This window comes from Mustela nivalis, assembly GCF_964662115.1.
Source record: "Mustela nivalis genome assembly, chromosome: 17".
Taxonomy (NCBI): Eukaryota; Metazoa; Chordata; class Mammalia; order Carnivora; family Mustelidae; genus Mustela; species Mustela nivalis.
Window position 1 is genome coordinate 30,248,402 of NC_139036.1, and position 18,776 is coordinate 30,267,177.

The following is an 18,776-nucleotide window of genomic DNA, read 5'->3' on the forward strand; positions in this document are numbered from 1 at the left end:
GTCCTTTTCCACCCCAAAAAGAATTTTCCTTTGCTTGCTTAGCATCTTGGCAAGGAGTTAATAACAGCCAGTAGTGCGCAGTCAACATAACATCCTTCCCTTGGGAGGCCTTGAGTTCTATATAACTCAGCAACTGCTTTCTCTTCCCTGGGAAGTTAACCTTGGATCAGCTGCCCAGGTGAGATAAGATATAAGTGAGCCCCTGGTTCTGATACAGACATTTAAAAAATTGTGCACTTTTACTCTTTTAGGGTGTATAGCCATCAGTTTTAAAGCCAATTACCTACCCCCTGAGCCATGTAGATGTCTCTGGTCATGTCTCAACATTCTGAACCCAGGCATGGCAGGCTTGGGTTCTGAACTTACTCACTCCCTTTTCCTCCTGCTGCACACTGTCTTCTGTCTCTAACCTGATTCATGCCCCTGTCACAGCCGAGAGCATTTTAAGAAGCAATAAGCTGTGAGATGAACAGTTAAATGCTCAGGACGACATGTGTTTAAAATCCCCAGACCTGGGTCTTGGGTCATCCACTCTTTTCTGTGGAGCCTCTGTCCATGATCATATTCTGTGTGAGCCTTGCCTACATGTAGCCATTTCACTTCTGTTTGGAAAAGGGTTGAGTGGGATAGAGAAGTTATGGGGCAGATAGGTCAGAAACCCAGGGCTAGTTTGATATAGACATCTGAAGTATGTGAAGAAGCCTGATTTCTACTCCTTTCCTGCTTTTGGCCTTTCTCTCCCTCCTTTTCCACTAGGGCTCTGACATGTATCCCTTCCATACCAGGCAATGCCATGGGTAACAACTGGGCATACTCTGGGTTCCAAGCCCAGTTCTGCCACTTTTTTTTCCCTTCCCATTGCATGACCTTGGGCAAGTCATTTCACCCCAGGACCCCTCTCTCCTTTTATACAAAGGAGAGAGACTCTAAAATCTTGAAGTGTTCCTCCAGCTCTAATTGTGTTTATTAGGCATTCCATTAGGCTTTCTAGGTATTTGAACAAGTGTCATGAGAAGAACCCCAGTGCTTCTCTGCTGGTGGGGTAGAGACCTCCTTCGTATCTGCTAAAGGTGACACTGCTTTGGTGGCCTTCCCCATTGCCCACTACACCACGTGTTCCTAAGGAATGGCAAGGGGATCATGAACATTTGCCAAGAGGGAAGGCTCTATAAACCAGAGCAGTATGGTGGTGGGAAGGAATATGGATAGTGGCCCTGTTTGGCCTGAGATCAGCAAAGTATCTTACTGAGAATTGGTGGGAAGTAACTTTGGACACTTGATGTCAGGAAGAACAGAAGAGAGTTGAATTAGTGTTGTTTCACCACCCTGTGCTTTAAGTGGGGCCTGATGGCTGGCCAAGAGGCCCAGTTAGCCCTCTGGGAATGCCCAGCTAATGGTCTTTTCTGTTTGGAATCTTTACTGAACAAACAGTTCTTGGTTTCAACGCCCCCTGGTGTCTGTTGACAGGAACCAGGTCAGTTTGCCTTCCTGAAAAGACAAAACAACATTTGTCTCCAGAAATAACTGAGTGGTTATAACTGAAAGGCCAGTAAATGGCTTGATTGTATTCTGAGTGTCAGAATGTAGTTACCCCCTCGGAGCAAGGAAAATAAACTTTCAGAGCAAAAACCTCTCCTACAGCACTCAATCCAAACCCAATTAGGAAGCACTTTGTTTATTCAGATTATTTCTCATTCTGGACCAGACCAAGGGGAATTCTAGGGAGTGAAAATAACAGTCTGAGTTGGCAAAAGTTCAATTAAAAAATGCATTTAATTTATTCTTTCAGGTGAAGAAAAGTTCCAAATGAGAAAAAGACCTGGAAGGAATGCTGAGATTTTGGCCAGGTCTCAATTCCAACCCATACGAAGGTATGTGCTAGTATTTTATTCACAGTTTCAGGCTCACAGAAGTAATGTTAAGTAATGATAATACCCGTATTTATATATTGCTTGTCCTCAAGTGTTCTAGCCACCATGATGAGGGAGCAGGAGGCTGGCTGAAGACAAAGCAAAAGCTGGCGCCTTGCATCCCCTCTCAGCTCCCCCTCAGGCATATATGTAGCATCCCTCAAGCAGCCCTGACTGCCATGAACAATAAGCAAATAGTTAACTTGCAGAGCTCACAATCCTGCTAGACAGGAGTCTCCCTTGGCTTACAAATGTCCTAAATCTCACTAACAAAGACGATTGATAGCAGGATTGTGACACCCCACCAAAAAGTCTCCCAACTATCTTAATGTTAATGGCTGGTCTAAAGACAACATTGATCCAGCAGCAAGGGCAAGGCCTCCGGCAGGCCTGGAACATCCTGGCACCTTGTAGGCCCTCTTTAGCATATGAAAACTCCATTGAAACCTCTCTTCCCCTCACCTTCCCCCAGCCTCGGTACATAACCTGCCATCCCTCACAACCCAGGGCAGCAGCTCTTCCTGCCCACGGGTCCTGTCCCCGTGCTTTAATAAACCACCATTTTGCACCAAAGATGTCTCAAGAATTCTTTCTTGGTCATCGGCTCCGGACCTCAGCCCACCAAACCTCACCGAGGTTCTAGAACTTCATCAATCATGTCAGAAAAATTAGCTTTGGGCACCTTAACTTTCTTAGGATTTGTTCAACAGGATTGTGAAGAATTATGAACAGGAGTCATTACCTGTATTCAATGATAATTCAGTCATTATCTGTATTCTTGTATTCAGGAGTCATTATCTGTATTATCTGTATTCAGAAATCTGAATACTGATTTCTCATTACAGAGAAATGAAGACTTAATGTTCATATAAAAACATAGACATATGGGCGCGTGGGTGGTACAGTAGGTTGAGCATCTGACTCTTGGTTCTCCCTCAGGGCGTGATCTCAGGGTCATGAGCATGGAGTCCGCTTGGGATCCTCTCTCTCCCTCTTCCTTTTCACCTCCTGCTCATGCTCTCTCTCAAATAAATAAATCTTAAAAAAAGGAAACACATACCTGAATGTTTATAGCAACTTTATTTATTTATTTACTTATTTTTGTGACTTTATTTGTAATAACCCAAAACTGGAAACCCAAATGTTGTCCACAAGTCAAGGATTTTACAGACTGGTACATCCAATACTATGGAATACACCTCAGCAACAAAAAAGAATGAACTATTGATAACATTTAACAATCTGGATAGATGTCCAGAGGGTTGTGCTGGGTAGAAAGAGCAATTCCCCAAAGTTATTTATTATATGACTCCACTTATATAACATTCTCGAAATTATAAAATTATTTGAGTAGTTTCCAGGGAATAAGGTAGAGGCAGGCAGTAGGAGGGAAGTAGACATGCCTATGAAACAGCAGCATGAGGGGCATCTGGGTGGCTTGGTCAGTTAAGCATCTGCCTTAGGCTTGGGTCATAGAGGGCTCCTTGCTCAGCGGGGACTCTGCTTTTCCCTCTGCCCCTTCCCCTGCTTATCTTTTCTCTCTCTCTCATAAATAAATAAAATCTTAAAGGGCACCATGAGGGATCCCTGTGGTGGTAGAAATGTTCTGTATCTTGACTATATCAATGTTGGTATCTTGGTTTGACACTATGGATTTGCAAGATGTTACCATTCAGTGTAACATGGGTAAAGTATGTTTCTTTAAAATTCATGTGAATATGCAGTGACCTCAAGTGAAAAGGTCTAATTATAAAAACTAATAATAGATGTAAAATGTCTGATACAATAACACTCAATTTATTTTCCCTATCTCTAGGCCTCAACCTTTTTTTTTTTTTAAAGATTTTATTTATTTGACAGAGAGAGATCACAAGTAGGCAGAGAGGCAGGCAGAGAGAGAGAGGAGGAAGCAGGCTCCATGCTGAGTAGAGAGCCCGATGCGGAACTCGATCCCAGGACCCTGAGATCATGACCTGAGCCGAAGGCAGCGGCTTAACCCACTGAACCACCCAGGCGCCCTCAACTTTTTTTTTTTTTTAAAGATTTTATTTATTTATTTGACAGAAGGAGATCACAAGTAGGCAGAGAGGCAGGCAGAGAGAGAGAGAGAGAGAGAGGGAAGCAGGCTCCCTGCGGAGCAGAGAGCCCGATGCGGGGCTCGATCCCAGGACCCTGAGATCATGACCCGAGCCAAAGGCAGCAGCCCAAATCACTGAGCCACCCAGGCGCCCCTCAACTTTTTTTTTTTAAATTAACATAAAACATAACATTTTTTTCAGGGGTACAGGTCTATGATTAAATCAGTCTTACATAATATACAGTGCTCACCATAACACATACCCTCCCCAATGTCCATTATGCAGCCACCTCACTCTCCCAACTCCCTCCACTCCAGCAACCCTTGATTTATTTCCTAAGATTAGGAGGCTTTATGGTTTCTCTCCCTTTCTGGTTTCGTCTTCGTTTTTCCCTCCCTTCCTCTATGATCTTCTGCCTTGTTTCTCAAATTCCACATTTCAGTGAGCTCTTATGATAATTATCTTTTTCTGATTGGCTAATTTCACTAAGCATAATACCCTCTAGTTCCATCCATGTCGTTGCAAATGGAAGATTTCATTTTTTGATGGTTGCATAATAGTCCCATATATATGTATATATACACACTACATCTTCTTTATCTAGTCATCTGTCAATGGACATCTGGGCTCTTTCCATCATTTGGCTATTGTGGACATTGCTGCTATAAACATTGGGGTGCAGGTGTCCCTTCGGATCCCTACATTTGTATCTTTGGGGTGAATACCCAGTAGTGCTATTGCTGGGTCATAGGGTAGTTCTATTTTCAACTTTTTGAGAAACCTCCATATTGTTTTCCAGAGTGGCTGCACCAGCTTGCATTCTCACCAACAGTGTAGGAGGATTCCCCTTCCTCCGCATCCTCGCCAACATCTGTCATTTCCGGACTTGTTTATTTTAGCCATTCTGACTGGTATGAGGTGGTATCTCATTGTAGTTTTTGATTTGTATTTCCCTGATGCCAAGTGATATTGAGCCTTTTTACATGTGTCTGTTGGCCATCTGGATGTCTTCTTTGCAGAAATGTCTGTTCATATCTTCTTCTGCCCATTTCTTGATTAGGTTATTTGTTCCTTGGGTGTTAAGTTTGATAAGTTCTTTGTAGATTTTGGATACTAGCCCTTTATCTGATATGTCATTTGCAAACATCTCCTCCCATTCTGTCAGTTGTCTTTTGCTTTTGTTGACTGTTTCCTTTGCTGTGCAAAAGCTTTCGATCTTGACGAAGTCCCAGTAGCTGATTTTTGCCCTTGCTTCCCTGGCCTTGGCAATGTGTCTAGGAAGGAGTTGCTGTGGCTGAGGTCGAAGAGGTTGCTGCCTGTGTTCTCCTCAAGGATTTTGATGATTTCTTGTCTCCTATTGAGGCCTTTCATCCATTTTGAGTCTATTTTTGTGCATAGTACAAGGAAATGGTCCAGTTTCGTTTTTCTGCATGTGGCTGTCCAATTTTCCCAACACCATTTGTTGAAGAAACTGTCTTCAGTTTCCTGCTTTGTTGAAGATGAGTTGACCCTAAGATTGAGGGTCCATTTCTGAGCTCTCTACTCTGTTCCATTGATCTATATGACTGTTGTTGTACTGTCTTGATTACAGCTTTGAAATAGAGCTTGAAGTCTGGAATTCTCTCTTCTGCCTCATTTATCCTAGCAGTTAGACCCTCCATTTTTTATTGTACCTCATAAATGGCCTTTTTGATTTTGACTTGGTTAGATTTTATTTCTGCAGAAAAGGATTCTCTAGGGTCTTCTATGCTTTTTTCAAGCCCAGCTAGTATCTTTATAATCGTTATTCTGAACTGTAGTTTTGACATCTTGCTAATGTCCCTACTGATTAGGTCCCTAGCAATCAGTCAGTATTGCCTGAGGTGAGTTTTTCCATTTTGTCATTTTGTGGAGAGAAGAATAAATGAACAAGAACACAAAATGCCAAAAGAGTAACAACAGCCTCAGAGAAATAATACACTAAACAAATCAGAAGAGACCGGAAACCAGGCGGAAAAGGAAAAAAAGGGAGATTAAAAAAATGAAGAATATGATCAGGCTGGTGAATAGCACAGAGCCACTGCTAGATTTTGGGTATATTTTGTCTGTTAGAAGAAACTGCCTCCCAAAATTTTAAAAAAAGAAAAACTTTCATTTATATAAAAATAAGGTTAAATACAATGAAGGAATGGAATATGAGTGTAAAAATGAAAATTTTAAAAAAAGATTTTAAAAAAGGAATTGGTAAGTTGGTTGAAGAAAGAAGAAGAAAAAAAAGAGAGAATGTGATAAGGCAGGTGAATAGAACAGAGCCATACACTAGATTTTGGGTATATTTTGGTCTGTTAGGAGAAGCTGTATTCCCCCCGCCCCCCCTTTTTTAAAGACAAAGTCCCTTTTTTTATGATTTTATTTATTTATTTAACAGAGAGAGAGAGAGAGAGATCACAAGTAGGCAGAGAGGCAGGAAGAGGGGGGAAGCAGGCTCCCGGCTGAGCAGAGAGCCCGATTCAGAGCTTGATCCCAGGACCCTGGGATCATGACCTGAGCCGAAGGCAGAGGCTTAACCCACTGAGTAAGGTTAAGTACAATGAAGGGATAAAATATGACTGTAAGAATAAAAATTTTAAAAGATTAAAAAAAAAAACTGATAAGAAGTTGGTTGAAAAAGGAAAGAAGAATAATTCAAAGAAAAGAAAAAAAAATAAAGAAAATTTGAGAAGTTTAAGTTGAAAGACTTAAGAATCATGGGGGGAAAAGCCATGAATTCTATGTGCTGTATTCCCCTAGTGCTGAAGTAGTGCAGTTCTCATTGATTGGTGACCTTGGCTGGACGTTCTTGTTGATCTTCTGGAGCAGGGGCCTATTGCAGTGATTCTCAAGTGTCTCTGCCTGAGGCGGAATTGCATTACCTTTGCCAGGAGTCAGGCTGAGTAATCTGCTCGGGTTTGCTCTCAGCAGCTTTTGTTCCTTGAAAGCTTTCTGTCCAGCTTTGGAGGCTGAGAATGAAAATGGTGGCCTTTCAATCTTTGGCCCCAGAGAAGCCAAGAGTTGGGGCCTCACTCCTCAGAGTGCTCTCAGAGAAAAGCAGTCAATCCCTCCTGTCTCTCTGGTCTTCGGCCATACACTGTGCTCACCCAGCCTGTGACCGAGCATTTCTATCTCTGGCACATGGTCCCATTTAGAGTCTCCAAACCTATCAGATTCCTGCAGTGTGCTCCTATGCCATTCCTCCCAGTGGAGGAAGGGAGGGTCTCCCCGATCTGCCACTTGTGGCATCCCTGCCCAAAGGGCAGTGGCCAGACTGTGCTGTGGATCACAGTTTATGGCAATCCCAAGCTAAGAGAGCCCTCCTCGGCTCCGTCTTTGCAGCCAGTTTCCCCACTCGGATACTTGGGAGTTCTGCCATACTCGGGTACCCCCCAATCTTTCTGTGACCCTGAGGGTCCCGAGACCACACTGTCCTAGTGAGGATTCCACCCCCTACCTAGCCACCAGAGAAACATCCCTCGTGGCTCAGATTTCTAAAAGTTCCAATTTTGTGCTCTGCTGCTCTATCACTTGCCAGTGGCCAGCTGACAAAGACCCTCCACCCCGGTCTATCTTCCCATAAATCACCTCAGATTCACTTGTCTGCACATCCCACCTTGCAGAAAATGATCGCTTTTCTGTTCATAGAGTTGATGCTATTTTCTTTGTTCTCCAGTTGAATTTGTAGGTGTTGAGAATAGTTTGATAGTAATCTAGCTGAATTCCTAGGACTTAGCAAAATTTAAGTCTCCTGCTCCTCTGTTATCTTGGACTCCCTTTCAACTTTTTATTTATAATAATTATAGTTAGTGTTTCCTAAGCAGCTACCCTATACCAGTACGTGGTATTCTCAAATTTAATTTATGTAACAGCGCTCTGAGGTGTATACTGTTATCTCCATTTTGCGAATAAGGAAAGCAAAGTTAATTTTTTCTAAGGCTGTAGTTAGTAAGTGGATGTATTGGTCAGGATAGGCTAAATTATGCTATATAACAACCCACCCCAGATTTGAGTGCCTCAAAACAGCAAAAATTTATTTTTTGCTCATGCTCCATGTCCATCATGGATTGACTAGAAGTATTCTGTGCTACTTTATCTTCTATCCAAAAGTCAGGCTGAGGAAGACTCCATCTTTGTATTTCCTTGATTGCTCAGGTAGGAAAAAAGGGAACATGACCTTAAGGTTTCTCTCCAAAAGTGATTCCAGTCACTTTCACTTATATTTCACTGTTTACAACAAGTCATGTGGCCATTTATAAAAGGAGGGCAAGAAGTGCTGTCTACCTGTATGCTTAGAAGAGAAACAAATACTCCAGTGAATAGAATTAATAAAGTCACAACTCAGTCCAAAATCTGTGCTCTTTCCTTTGTACCATTAGTTTCTTTTTTTTAAATTTTTTTTAAAGATTTTATTTATTTATTTGACAGAGAGAGATCACAAGTAGGCAGAGAGGCAGGCAGAGAGAGAGGAGGAAGCAGGCACCCTGCTGAGCAGAGAGCCCGATGTGGGACTCGATCCCAGGACTCTGAGATCATGACCTGAGCCAAAGGCAGCGGCTTAACCCACTGAGCCACCCAGGCGCCCCTGTACCATTAGTTTCATAGGATTATTGCAAAGATTAAAACTATGAAAACATACAGAAGAATTTAGCAATACACAATTGTAGTTTGTACTCAACAGATAGTGAAATGGAATCCTAGACAGTGATTAAAGTAGAAACAAGTTAAATTTGTCCTCGGTATTCTTTTCTGGTCATTTTTTGGCATAAGTCTCTCGTGGCCTCGCCTGATGATCCATGCAGGAGACTGTCTCACAGTTGATAAGGCCCCACGGCTGTGCCCTTTGCTCCAGCCTCTATGCCCACCAGATTTCCTGTGCTCTCTAGATTTCCTCAGGAACTTACTGCCATATACCATCATTGGCTGGTTTCAGATGGGCTGATGCTTAGAGGGTATTTATTTAATCTCTGGGGAGGAAACTGAGGCCCAGAGCAAGGCCCAGACATGCCTGAGAACATATGGCTACTCAGTAGCAGACCCAGGACCAGAACCTACTTTTTATTTCTGAGATAAGTGCCCTTCCTGCTGCTTCTCACAGGGCTGACAAACTGGTCCCCTTGTACCAGGTTGGAGCATTCTGCTGACAGGGAATTCATATAATTTTTCTCACTTTCTCTCTTACAGTTCTGAAGGTGAACAAGAGGAGACATTAAAGGAATCACCAGAGCAGCTGAAAGAGAAAGACATGTAGGGCCACCAAAGGGTTGCCTAAGGATGCTGTGTAAAGTCTGGGTTTTAGGGGAATAGTATTTCCTTATTTGTAAGAGAATACTTTCTTCCCATTTTTACATATACATTTAATGTGAGCATGTTTCTTTCACCAAAAAGCTGTTACGAGGATGTGATCTAAATCAATAGCATCTTATAATCAAGGAAATACATGATGATGATGATGTTAATAAGTTTACACTTGAGGTAGATGAAATCTGTTTTCCACATAAATATATTTTCATCTGTGGAAATAGGTTTTTTTTTAGCTGCTGAGATATGTTTAAAGTTATTATCTATTTTTAGGATATTCCCTAATATTCTCTTTCAGATACATAAGATATTCTAAGATAGTCTAATTTTGACCTACTGCCAAGTAAAGATTATTGTCAAGAGCATCCTTAAAAAGTACCCCTTGGGAATATATTGTTTGATTTTTCTAAACATCTCCTAATTACTTTGTGCTTTTAATTTCTTAGATCCCTGACAGACATTCAAGACCTCTCCAGTATCTCCTACGAACAAGGTGGTTCTTTTAAGGAAGTCTCATGCAAAACACCCAGAATAAACCACGCACCTACAAGTGTCAGCACTCCGCTCAGCCCAGGTAACCAATGCAGGGGGAAGAAGTGTTTGGGAGAAGAACGGTTCCTGCCCCACTGGCTTTGGGAAGTCAGGCTATGAGAACAGACTGGCAGCTGTTTCCCCACAGCGCAGAGGTGTCTCTTTAGTTCTAGAGCTGGTGGGAATAATCCCATGGGGGCCCACGTAGGCATTGGTGGTGATGGTTATTATTTTTTTTTAGATTATTTATTTATGTATTTATTTGAGGGAGAATGAGTGAGAGAGAACATGAGAAAGGAGAAGGTCAGAGGGAGAAGCAGACTCCCCAAGGAGCTGGGAACCCGATGTGGGACTCGATCCTGGAAGTCTGGGATCATGACCTGAGCTGAAGGCAGTTGCTCAACCAACTGAGCCACCCAGGCGCCCGGTGGTGATGGTTATTGAGCAGCTTTGGGAGTTTTTTTTACTTAGGTGGTAGAGACATGCAAATGCAAACTGTACTTTGTACTCTAGCACTACTAAATTTAGTGCAAATACATTGGCTTCTCTTGTGTTTGTAACTCAAAACCTATTGTGCTTAAATGTACATAGTTTTGAGTCCTGCAATCTCAACAACCAGCATCAAATAGCCTTTCTGTGGTGTCTTTAGTCCCAGTATATTTGTGGTTCAAATAATCTCCCTTTATTTTGATGGCCAAGTTTAGAGACTGTCTTTTTTTTTTTTTTTTTTTTTTTTAACTTTGAGGAGTTATGTCTCATATCAGCAGTTATTTTAGTTATTAACAATTCAGAGAATCCCTGGAATAGATATAGAGTTTTATGTTTTTGTTTTTAAATAATGTAAAGGACCTGGACAATAATTGCCCTCTTTTCTACAACAGGGTCAAGTTCTTCAGCTGCCAGCCAGTATAAAGACTGCCTTGAAAGTATCACATTTCAGATTAAAACAGGGTCTACCTCATGCTGGAACAGTCAGGAATCTATTCAAACTTCATCTGATACATTTTCAACAGTTCGAGAGAAAGCAAAGAGCCTAGATTCCTTTCTTACTTCCTCTGAAACTGTCCCTTCAAGATTGACTGATCTTGTAAGTATACTGACTGCATTTTCCATGCTCACGGAGTCAACCCAACGGCTTTAGGGATCCAAAGTACTAAGATTTCTCCAAGTCTGTTTTACAAAGAAAACAAGAAATAAGCTGGATCTTCTCTAGGTCTCCTTGGGGTGTCTCTCTGAGTCTGTATTATAGGATATATCTTGGGTTTTTGTATCCCCCCCTGCCCCCGCACCAGAAATAATGTTTGGCAATTAATTTCCTTCTTTCTTTTTCTTTCTTCCTTCCTTCCTTCCTTTCTTTTTTTTTTTAAGATTTTATTTACTTGGGACGCCTGGGTGGCTCAGTTGGTTAAGCAGCTGCCTTCGGCTCAGGTCATGATCCCAGCGTCCTGGGATCGTGTCCCACATCGGGCTCCTTGCCCTCCGCAGGGAGCCTGCTTCTCCCTCTGACTCTGCCTTCCACTCTGTCTGCCTATGCTCGCTCTCGCTCACTCTCTCTCTGACAAATAAATAAATTAAAAAAAAAAAAAAAGATTTTATTTACTTATTTTAGAGAGAGAGAGTGAGAGAGCAAGCACACAAGCAGGGAGAGTAGCAGGCAGAGGGAGATGTAGTCTCCCTGCTGAGCAGGGAGCCTGACTCGGGGCTCAGTCCCAGGATCCTGGGTTCACAACACGAGTTGAAGACTGATGCTTAACTGGGCGCCTGGGTGGCTCAGTGGGTTAAGCCGCTGCCTTCGGCTCAGGTCATGATCTCGGGGTCCTGGGATCGAGTCCCGCATCGGGCTCTCTGCTCGGCAGGGAGCCTGCTTCCTCCTCTCCTCTCTCTGCCTGCCTCTCTGCCTACTTGTGATCTCTCTCTGTCAAATAAATAAATAAATAATCTTAAAAAAAAAAAAAAAAAAAGACTGATGCTTAACTGACTGAGCCACCTAGGTGGCCTGGCAATTTCTTTAAAGAGCCAAACTGCCGCAGTTTATGATGCTACTACCTTCACCTGCAGTGTACTTTCTGTCTACACATCTCCTACTCACTTTTTTTTTTTTTTTTAAGATTTTATTTATTTATTTGTCATAGAGAAGCGAGATCAAGCACAGGCAGACAGAGAGGCAGGCAGAGGCAGAGGGAGAAGCAGGCTCCCCACCAAGCAAGGAGCCCGATGTGGGACTCGATCCCAGGACGCTGGGATCATGACCTGAGCCAAAGGCAGCCACTTAACCAACTGAGCCACCCAGGCGTCCCATCTCTCCTACTCACTTGAGGAGGCTTGAGTTCTCCCTTTGATGCCTCCTCTGCTTGGTTCTCTGAGAGTTTTGACTGATCACCTTGTCTGAGCTCCTGAACCAATAGTCTGCAATAAAAACACATATTTTGTGTACTACCTTCTCCTCTCCTCCTCCTCCTCCCCCGCTATCCTTTTCTTTTTCCCCTTCTCTCTCCCTCATATTTCATATGTATGATCTCTTCAAGAAGACTACAAATTCCTTATTTGGTACTGTTCATTAAAAATCTGTTGACCATTCTATAGGCAGATCGATGTCTTGCTTTGGCCCTCAATTAAAAATCATCTGTTGGGTGCCTGGGTGGCTCAGTGGGTTAAGCCTCTGCCTTCGGCTCAGGGTATGAGCTCAGGGTCCTATAATCGAGTCCTTTTTCGGGCTCTCTGCTCAGCGGGGAGCCTGCTTCCCCCCAACCCCCCTCCTGTCTCTCTGCCTACTTGTGATTTCTCTCTGCCAAATAAATAAATAAAATCTTAAAAAAAAAATAAAATAAAAATCAACTGTCATCCTCTTTTTTTTTTTTAATTTTTTTATTTTATATTTTTATTTGACAGGGAGAGAGATCCCAAGTAGGCAGAGAGGCAGGCAGAGAGCCCGATGTGGGGCTCAATCCCAGGACCCTGAGATCATGGCCTGAGCCGAAGGCAGTGGTTTAACCCAATGAGCCACCTAGGTACCCCAACTGTCATCTTTGGGCATTTGACTCACAAAAGGTCCACTCTGAAGTAGGGCGATAAAGAACTTTATGCTTCATTCAGCCATCTGTTAATTGGGCAGGTTCTAAGTGCCAGATAGCTTGCCAGGTCCTCTTCTAGGCATCCAAATATAAATAAGATAGACATAGTCTCTGCTCTGGAGGAGCTCCCCATCTAGTGAGAAAGGCTGGCGTGATCCAACACAAAGGCAGGTACTGAGCACTGGGGAGGCAAAGAGGGGTGAGAAGGGATTGCAGAGGAGGGGCCTTTAGAAGGAGTTTGACTCAATCAACAAAACAAGTGGCTTCTTCCATCAGTGAAACACAGGCTTAATCTTGGAAGTGAGTGAACTTCATGGGTCTTTAGAGCTCAATGCATGTGTCATCAATTACCATGTTTATGTCTTACTTATAGAAAAGATTGTCTGCATTTACTGGGGCTGGTTCCTCCAGCATTGCTAAGTCACCTGACATATCGTCCCATGCCACCCAGAGAAGGAGCCTGCCGAAAGGTAATGTGTTTAATATAAAAATAGGACCAAAAAAAAAAAAATCCAATTTAAGGGAACCTTAGTCTCATCTTTGATGCTACATTAGATTCAAATAGAAATGCTATTTTCCCTCTGATTATAAAAGTAAAACATATTCATTAAACTTAGAGAATTAAAAAGAGCTATAAAAAAACCTACTATTTAATTCTACCACCAGTTTTTAAACTTCTTGTATTATTTTGGTATGTATCTTTTTCATCTTTTTTTTTTTTTTTTTTTTTTTATAAACTCTCTGCCCAATGTGGGGCTCAAACTCAAGACCCCAAGACGAAGGGTTACATGCTGTACTGACTGAGCCAGCCAGGCATCCCTCTAATTTCCTATTTCTAGAAATATACAAAAATGTATATATTTTTAGCATAGTTTAGATCATAACTGTGTGTCAGCTCTGGGCTTTTTTTTATTCTTTGATTCTATATTTTGAGGATTTCCCCTTAGTCAGTGGAAGTTACAATAGTCCATTCTATATATGTTGCTTAACCAAGCCTTTATGTTGAATATTTATATTGTTTTCTTTTTTTTTTTTTTTTTAAGATTTTATTTATTTATTTGACAGAAATCACAAGTAGGCAGAGAGGCAGGCAGATGGGGGGCGGGGGGGGGGGAGCAGACTCCCTGCTGAGCAGAGAGCCAGATGCGGGGCTCAATCCCAGGACTCTGGGATCATGACTTGAGCCGAAGGCAGAGGCTTAACCCACTGAGCCACCCAGGCGCCTCTATATTGTTTTCTAATTTTTGCTTTTTGTACGAAAATCTTTGTCTGCACCTCTGATACCTTTCTCAGGATAGATTCTTAAGAGATAGTTTTCAAATCAAAAGATATGAGAATATTAACAGCCCTTGAGGTGTGTTGCCTTTGCTATACTAATTTTAATGTCTTATGTTTTGGCACAGTTCTTGGATTTTGTGAATTATGCTGAGGGGTTTTGGTTAGTGTTACAACTGAGCAGTTAGGGAAAGGCCGAAAGAATGGTTGCTTTGTATCCCTTGGCCTGATAATCTATAGAGAAAGACCTCCCACTTTATGTTTTGTTCATTTTGAGTGGTTCAGAGCCTCTCTATCCCTCTGCGAGCCCCCAGCCACTTAGTAAGAATTTGTACCTCATGTACCCCAATATCCTTGAGAAGGAAAGGACACGGATCAGGCAGTACTGGGGTGGGTATGGGGCAAAGTAGGAAAGGGTTTGAAGTAAAAGGGGGAGTAAACCCATTCACATGTTAGGAGGTCTCAGGTAGGACTGCTAATGTGAAAGAAAGGCTATCTCCCTGCCTTAGTTTGTCTTACTGTTGAGAGGTCCTAAGTCTATGTGGAAGCTGTGAAAATCCAGTTCAGGGCCAGGAAGGTATTAAGTCATTTTTCCCCTTTATCTTTTTTAAGCACTAGTAGAAGCCATTTCACAGCGTCACATTGATGAGCTACCACCACCATCTCAAGAGCTGCTTGACGAAATTGGTAAGGGATGTTCAATACCGAATGTGCTCCGTGGCCTTTTTTGTTATGGTCACTGACCACAGTGTGGTTCTTTGTCTCATGTGTAAGCACTGGTACAAAAGCCTCTCAGAATGTCTCATAGAATGTACAATTCAGGAAGGAGCGGTTTTCCAATGAAATGGGCCTCACACTACTACTGAAACCTGGCCAGGATAATTAGCCTGTGTCTGTTGTCATTTTGTTACTTAAAGGACCTATGGAAATGATTCTAAGAGAAATAACACTATTTGAGTGGTTTATTAAGATGAAATTCTTTTATTAAAGGAATTTTTCACTTCCTTTTTGAACCAAACCAATGATAATTTGGAGGCGTGGTGTCTAGCTACTGAGGCCAAGACATATCCTGTACTTTTCAGTTTTGCCATCAGCGGGAGGTATTTAAGGTATCAGGATCATAGATGAGTTACTTTTCTAGTGGCACAAGAACTAGGGTGCCAGAGTCAGAGCTGCCAGAACCTTCCTTAGTTTCTTTTTCTATACTCATGGGCCCTTCTTACCTCATCACACCTCTCCTCCAATTCCACAGGGTCACAGGGTTGTTGGGTTAAGCTCTTAGGGCTCCCACCCCTACACCCTTTCCTTCTATAGAGATCCCCAGGAGTCTTTGCAAATTCCTTCTCTCTAGTTGCTTTTCTTAGTATAACAATAGAACTGCTGCTTGTAAGAGTAGAGGTCACCTATACATGTCCAGCTCAGGTAAATTCTCAGTGTCATTTGTTCTTGGTCATGACTTACGGCGGATTTTTAGGATACTTTGCAGTTTAACCTTAGTGATACTTTCCCTCTGGATCCTGCTGTCTTCTCTCTTAATCACCATATGGACTCCCCCATTTCAGCAGCTGTTAGCAGGTTTCATCCTGGGCTCTGCCTCATGGCACAGCTGTACCACGGTATATGCTGCAGAAACCCTCCCTCATTTTACATATGGGAATTATCTGGACTAGGTTTCTAGGTGATGTCTGTACTTTGACATGAGTCAGCAATTTCCCAGAAAGACAAAAGCGCAAGGGCACCTGGGTAGTTTCTCCTAATAATGGACACTCCCATGAAATGATTGTATATTATTCTGTTGTTCCACCTCAAGAGAGCTTTGGGGAGTGCCCTGGTGCTGACACCTGTTCTTTGGGAGGACCCACATCCAAAGCTCTAGTCTTCTGACAAGGGCCTAAAGGGGAGGATCCTCTTGAACCCTAGGATAAAGATGATCCTTTAAGATCAACAGGGGACTATTTTAACAAGGATAAAAATGGAATTTTAAATTTCAGATTATTTGAAATAATCAAATGGGGCCTCTTGATGCCCAGGAGTGGCAGGAAGGGCCTATTTCCTGACTTGCAGGAAGAGAGAGCCCTGTGCCTGCACACAATAGGGCTGCATCAGGGAACCCATGGTCCCTGTGTGTGCGCTGCCTCCCATCTATCTTCCTGCTTTGCTCTGGGAGCACTTGAACCATACTGTAAAGCTAGCAAATGCAAAGCAGTATGCGGGGTCTAGCAGACACTTGTCTTGGTCTTGCAGTCAATTCTTTAGGAACTAGAAATTATGGATATTCTTTGCCTTCTGTCTCTTCATAAACTTAGTAAAAATATGAAATATAGGCTACAGAGGTGGAAAAAATTGGAAGTTGCTTTGATGTTGTTCCACACTATTTGAGAGAGAATAAAATACAGATTAGGAGAATAGATCTTAGAGCTGGACCATCTAGGTTTAAATCCCAGCTCTGCATCTTACTCTCTATGTGATACCAGGCAAGGTCCTCAACCTTTCTTTACCTTCATTTCCTCATCTGCTAAACAGAATTGGCAATCATATGATCAGTCTTGTAGGGTTGTTGTGAAGATTGCAAACATTAATCTTGAATGAATGTGTGTAAATTAAAAACAGTACCTGCCACGTAGGGCTCTGCAAATGTGACCTATCATCGTTACCATTTTTGTTTTTATTTTTACTGTTGGAGGGAATTGAACGACATAGACCAATGGTTCTCAAACTTTACCAGCTGTCAGAGTAACCTGGAGGGCTTGTAAGATATGATTGCTTGGCCCCACCCCCCGAGTTTCTGACTCAGTAGGTCTGGAATGAGGCCTGAGAATTTGCGCTTCTAAGTCAGAGTATGCTGAGTATAACTGAGTGAGTATACTGAGGCTGATCCGAGGGCTGCTCTTCGAGAACCACTGCCCTAGAGAATGGTGTGATATGTAAAGGAAGAAGTAAGTTGCCTTCTGCTTTTGTATACTTGTAACAGAGCACTTGAAGAAGCAGCAGGCCCCATCCACAGTGTTGGGGGAGAACTCAGCAAGTCATCTAGGCATCACTGCAAAAGGTAAGCCAACTACCCAGGTCCTTTTCATCAGGGCCTTGCTGTAACACTGTCTTTGGCAACACATTGGTACATCTGGGGTCCTGTGGACCTTGAAGTCATGGACACTTCCACCTCAGTTGCCACTTTTGTACTGCAAATGATTTCATGTCTCTGAGCCTCAGTCATCCTCATCTGTAAAATGTGGATGATAATTCCTACCTCCTGAGGTATGCACAGTGCCCGCTACATTATAAGATAGTGAACAAACCTTCCCTTCACAGGACTGCTGGCAGGATGAAATGAGATACCATTATGAAATGCTTGGCATAGATTAAAGGGTTCTACACTTCCCCACCCAAATTCCTTCCTTGGGGCTTCAACCTAGAAACATCTAACAAGTAAAATCAGGGTAGTCCCCCACGTAAATCTGGGCAATTTGTTTCCAGGGTCTCCTGCCTCTTCTTCTATGTGCCCTTTCTTCTTCTGCTTGCTCTGCTTCCTCTGTCTCTCTTGAGTCTTGGCACAGGTGAGGTTTCCTGTTGCTTCACCTGGCACCAGAGAGCTCCCAAGACCCCAGAAGCAGCTGCTGTGAATACAGGCGCCCTGCGGACTGCCACCTGGTCTCTGGTTCTCGTGGGAAGAAGTCGTGCAATGCATACTTCAGGGAGCACTGATTAGCCTTAATTTTAAGGCAAACTTTCTCAATTGTTTTTTGATGTTGTTCTAATAAAGTCTTTCAACTGTTTTTAGACCAGAGGCACTTAGAAGAACAAGAAACTAACTGTGAAAAAGAAGATAGTAGTATGCTTTGGACCAAAGAAACTCAGGATCTAGAAGAGGACACAGAGAGGTAACAGAAAAAGCTGGATTTCTGAAAGGATTTAGTGTACATATCAGTTTGCATTAGTCTGTCTTCTGATATTGACAAATAACATGGGAAGAAAGGGTCTTTCTTCATATTGTCCTAATAGCCCCTATTCCTGAAAGTTTTTTGTTTTTAATTACCATTGTCATAAGATAAGCCTAACAGTTCAGTAGTGTTAAGTTTATTCACATTGTTGTGCAAACAGTCTCTTGAACTTATTCGTCTTACAAAACTGAAACTGTACTCGTTAGAAACCAACTGCCCATTCCCCCTTTCCTCAATTCCTAGCAACCGCCTTTCTACTTTCTGCTTCTATGAGTTTGACTCCTCTTGATACCTCATAAAGTGAAGTCATTCATTATTTATCTTTCGTAACTGGTTTATTTCACTTAGCATAATATCCTTAGGGTTCATCCATGCAACATGGTCAGAGTTTCCTTCTTCTTCTTCTTTTTTTAACTATTTTATTTATTTGAGAGAGAGAGAGAGCGTGCCACACAAGCAAGGGGGCGCAGCAGCAGCAGAGGGAGGGGGAGATCAGGTTCCCTGCTGAGTAGGGAGCCTGATGTGGGGCCCAATCCCAGGGCCCAGGATCATGACCTGAGCTGAAGGCAGACACTTAACCAACTGAACCACCCAGGTGCCCCAGAATTTCCTTCTTTTTTAAGGCTGAATTCCTCTGTGTGTGTGTGTGTGTGTTTGTTACAT

At 42.6% G+C, this 18,776-nt stretch overlaps 1 protein-coding gene across 6 annotated transcripts in view; it reads left to right on the forward strand.

The window, feature by feature from the left end:
* Window positions 1-18,776, forward strand: part of TEX14 (testis expressed 14, intercellular bridge forming factor) — a 118,715-nt gene that overhangs the window by 92,805 nt on the left and 7,134 nt on the right. For 4 of the 6 annotated variants that reach the window (XM_082705875.1, XM_082705876.1, XM_082705873.1 and 1 more), the window contains 8 exons: window positions 1,790-1,871; window positions 9,182-9,244; window positions 9,745-9,872; window positions 10,711-10,916; window positions 13,274-13,370; window positions 14,788-14,862; window positions 17,147-17,224; window positions 17,954-18,053. In XM_082705875.1, the coding sequence (XP_082562001.1) occupies window positions 1,790-1,871; window positions 9,182-9,244; window positions 9,745-9,872; window positions 10,711-10,916; window positions 13,274-13,370; window positions 14,788-14,862; window positions 17,147-17,224; window positions 17,954-18,053 (829 nt within the window). Of the gene's footprint in view, window positions 1-1,789; window positions 1,872-9,181; window positions 9,279-9,744; window positions 9,873-10,710; window positions 10,917-13,273; window positions 13,371-14,787; window positions 14,863-17,146; window positions 17,225-17,953; window positions 18,054-18,776 lie in introns of those variants that run through there. The other 2 variants (XM_082705874.1, XM_082705878.1) reach the window with 2 other exon arrangements.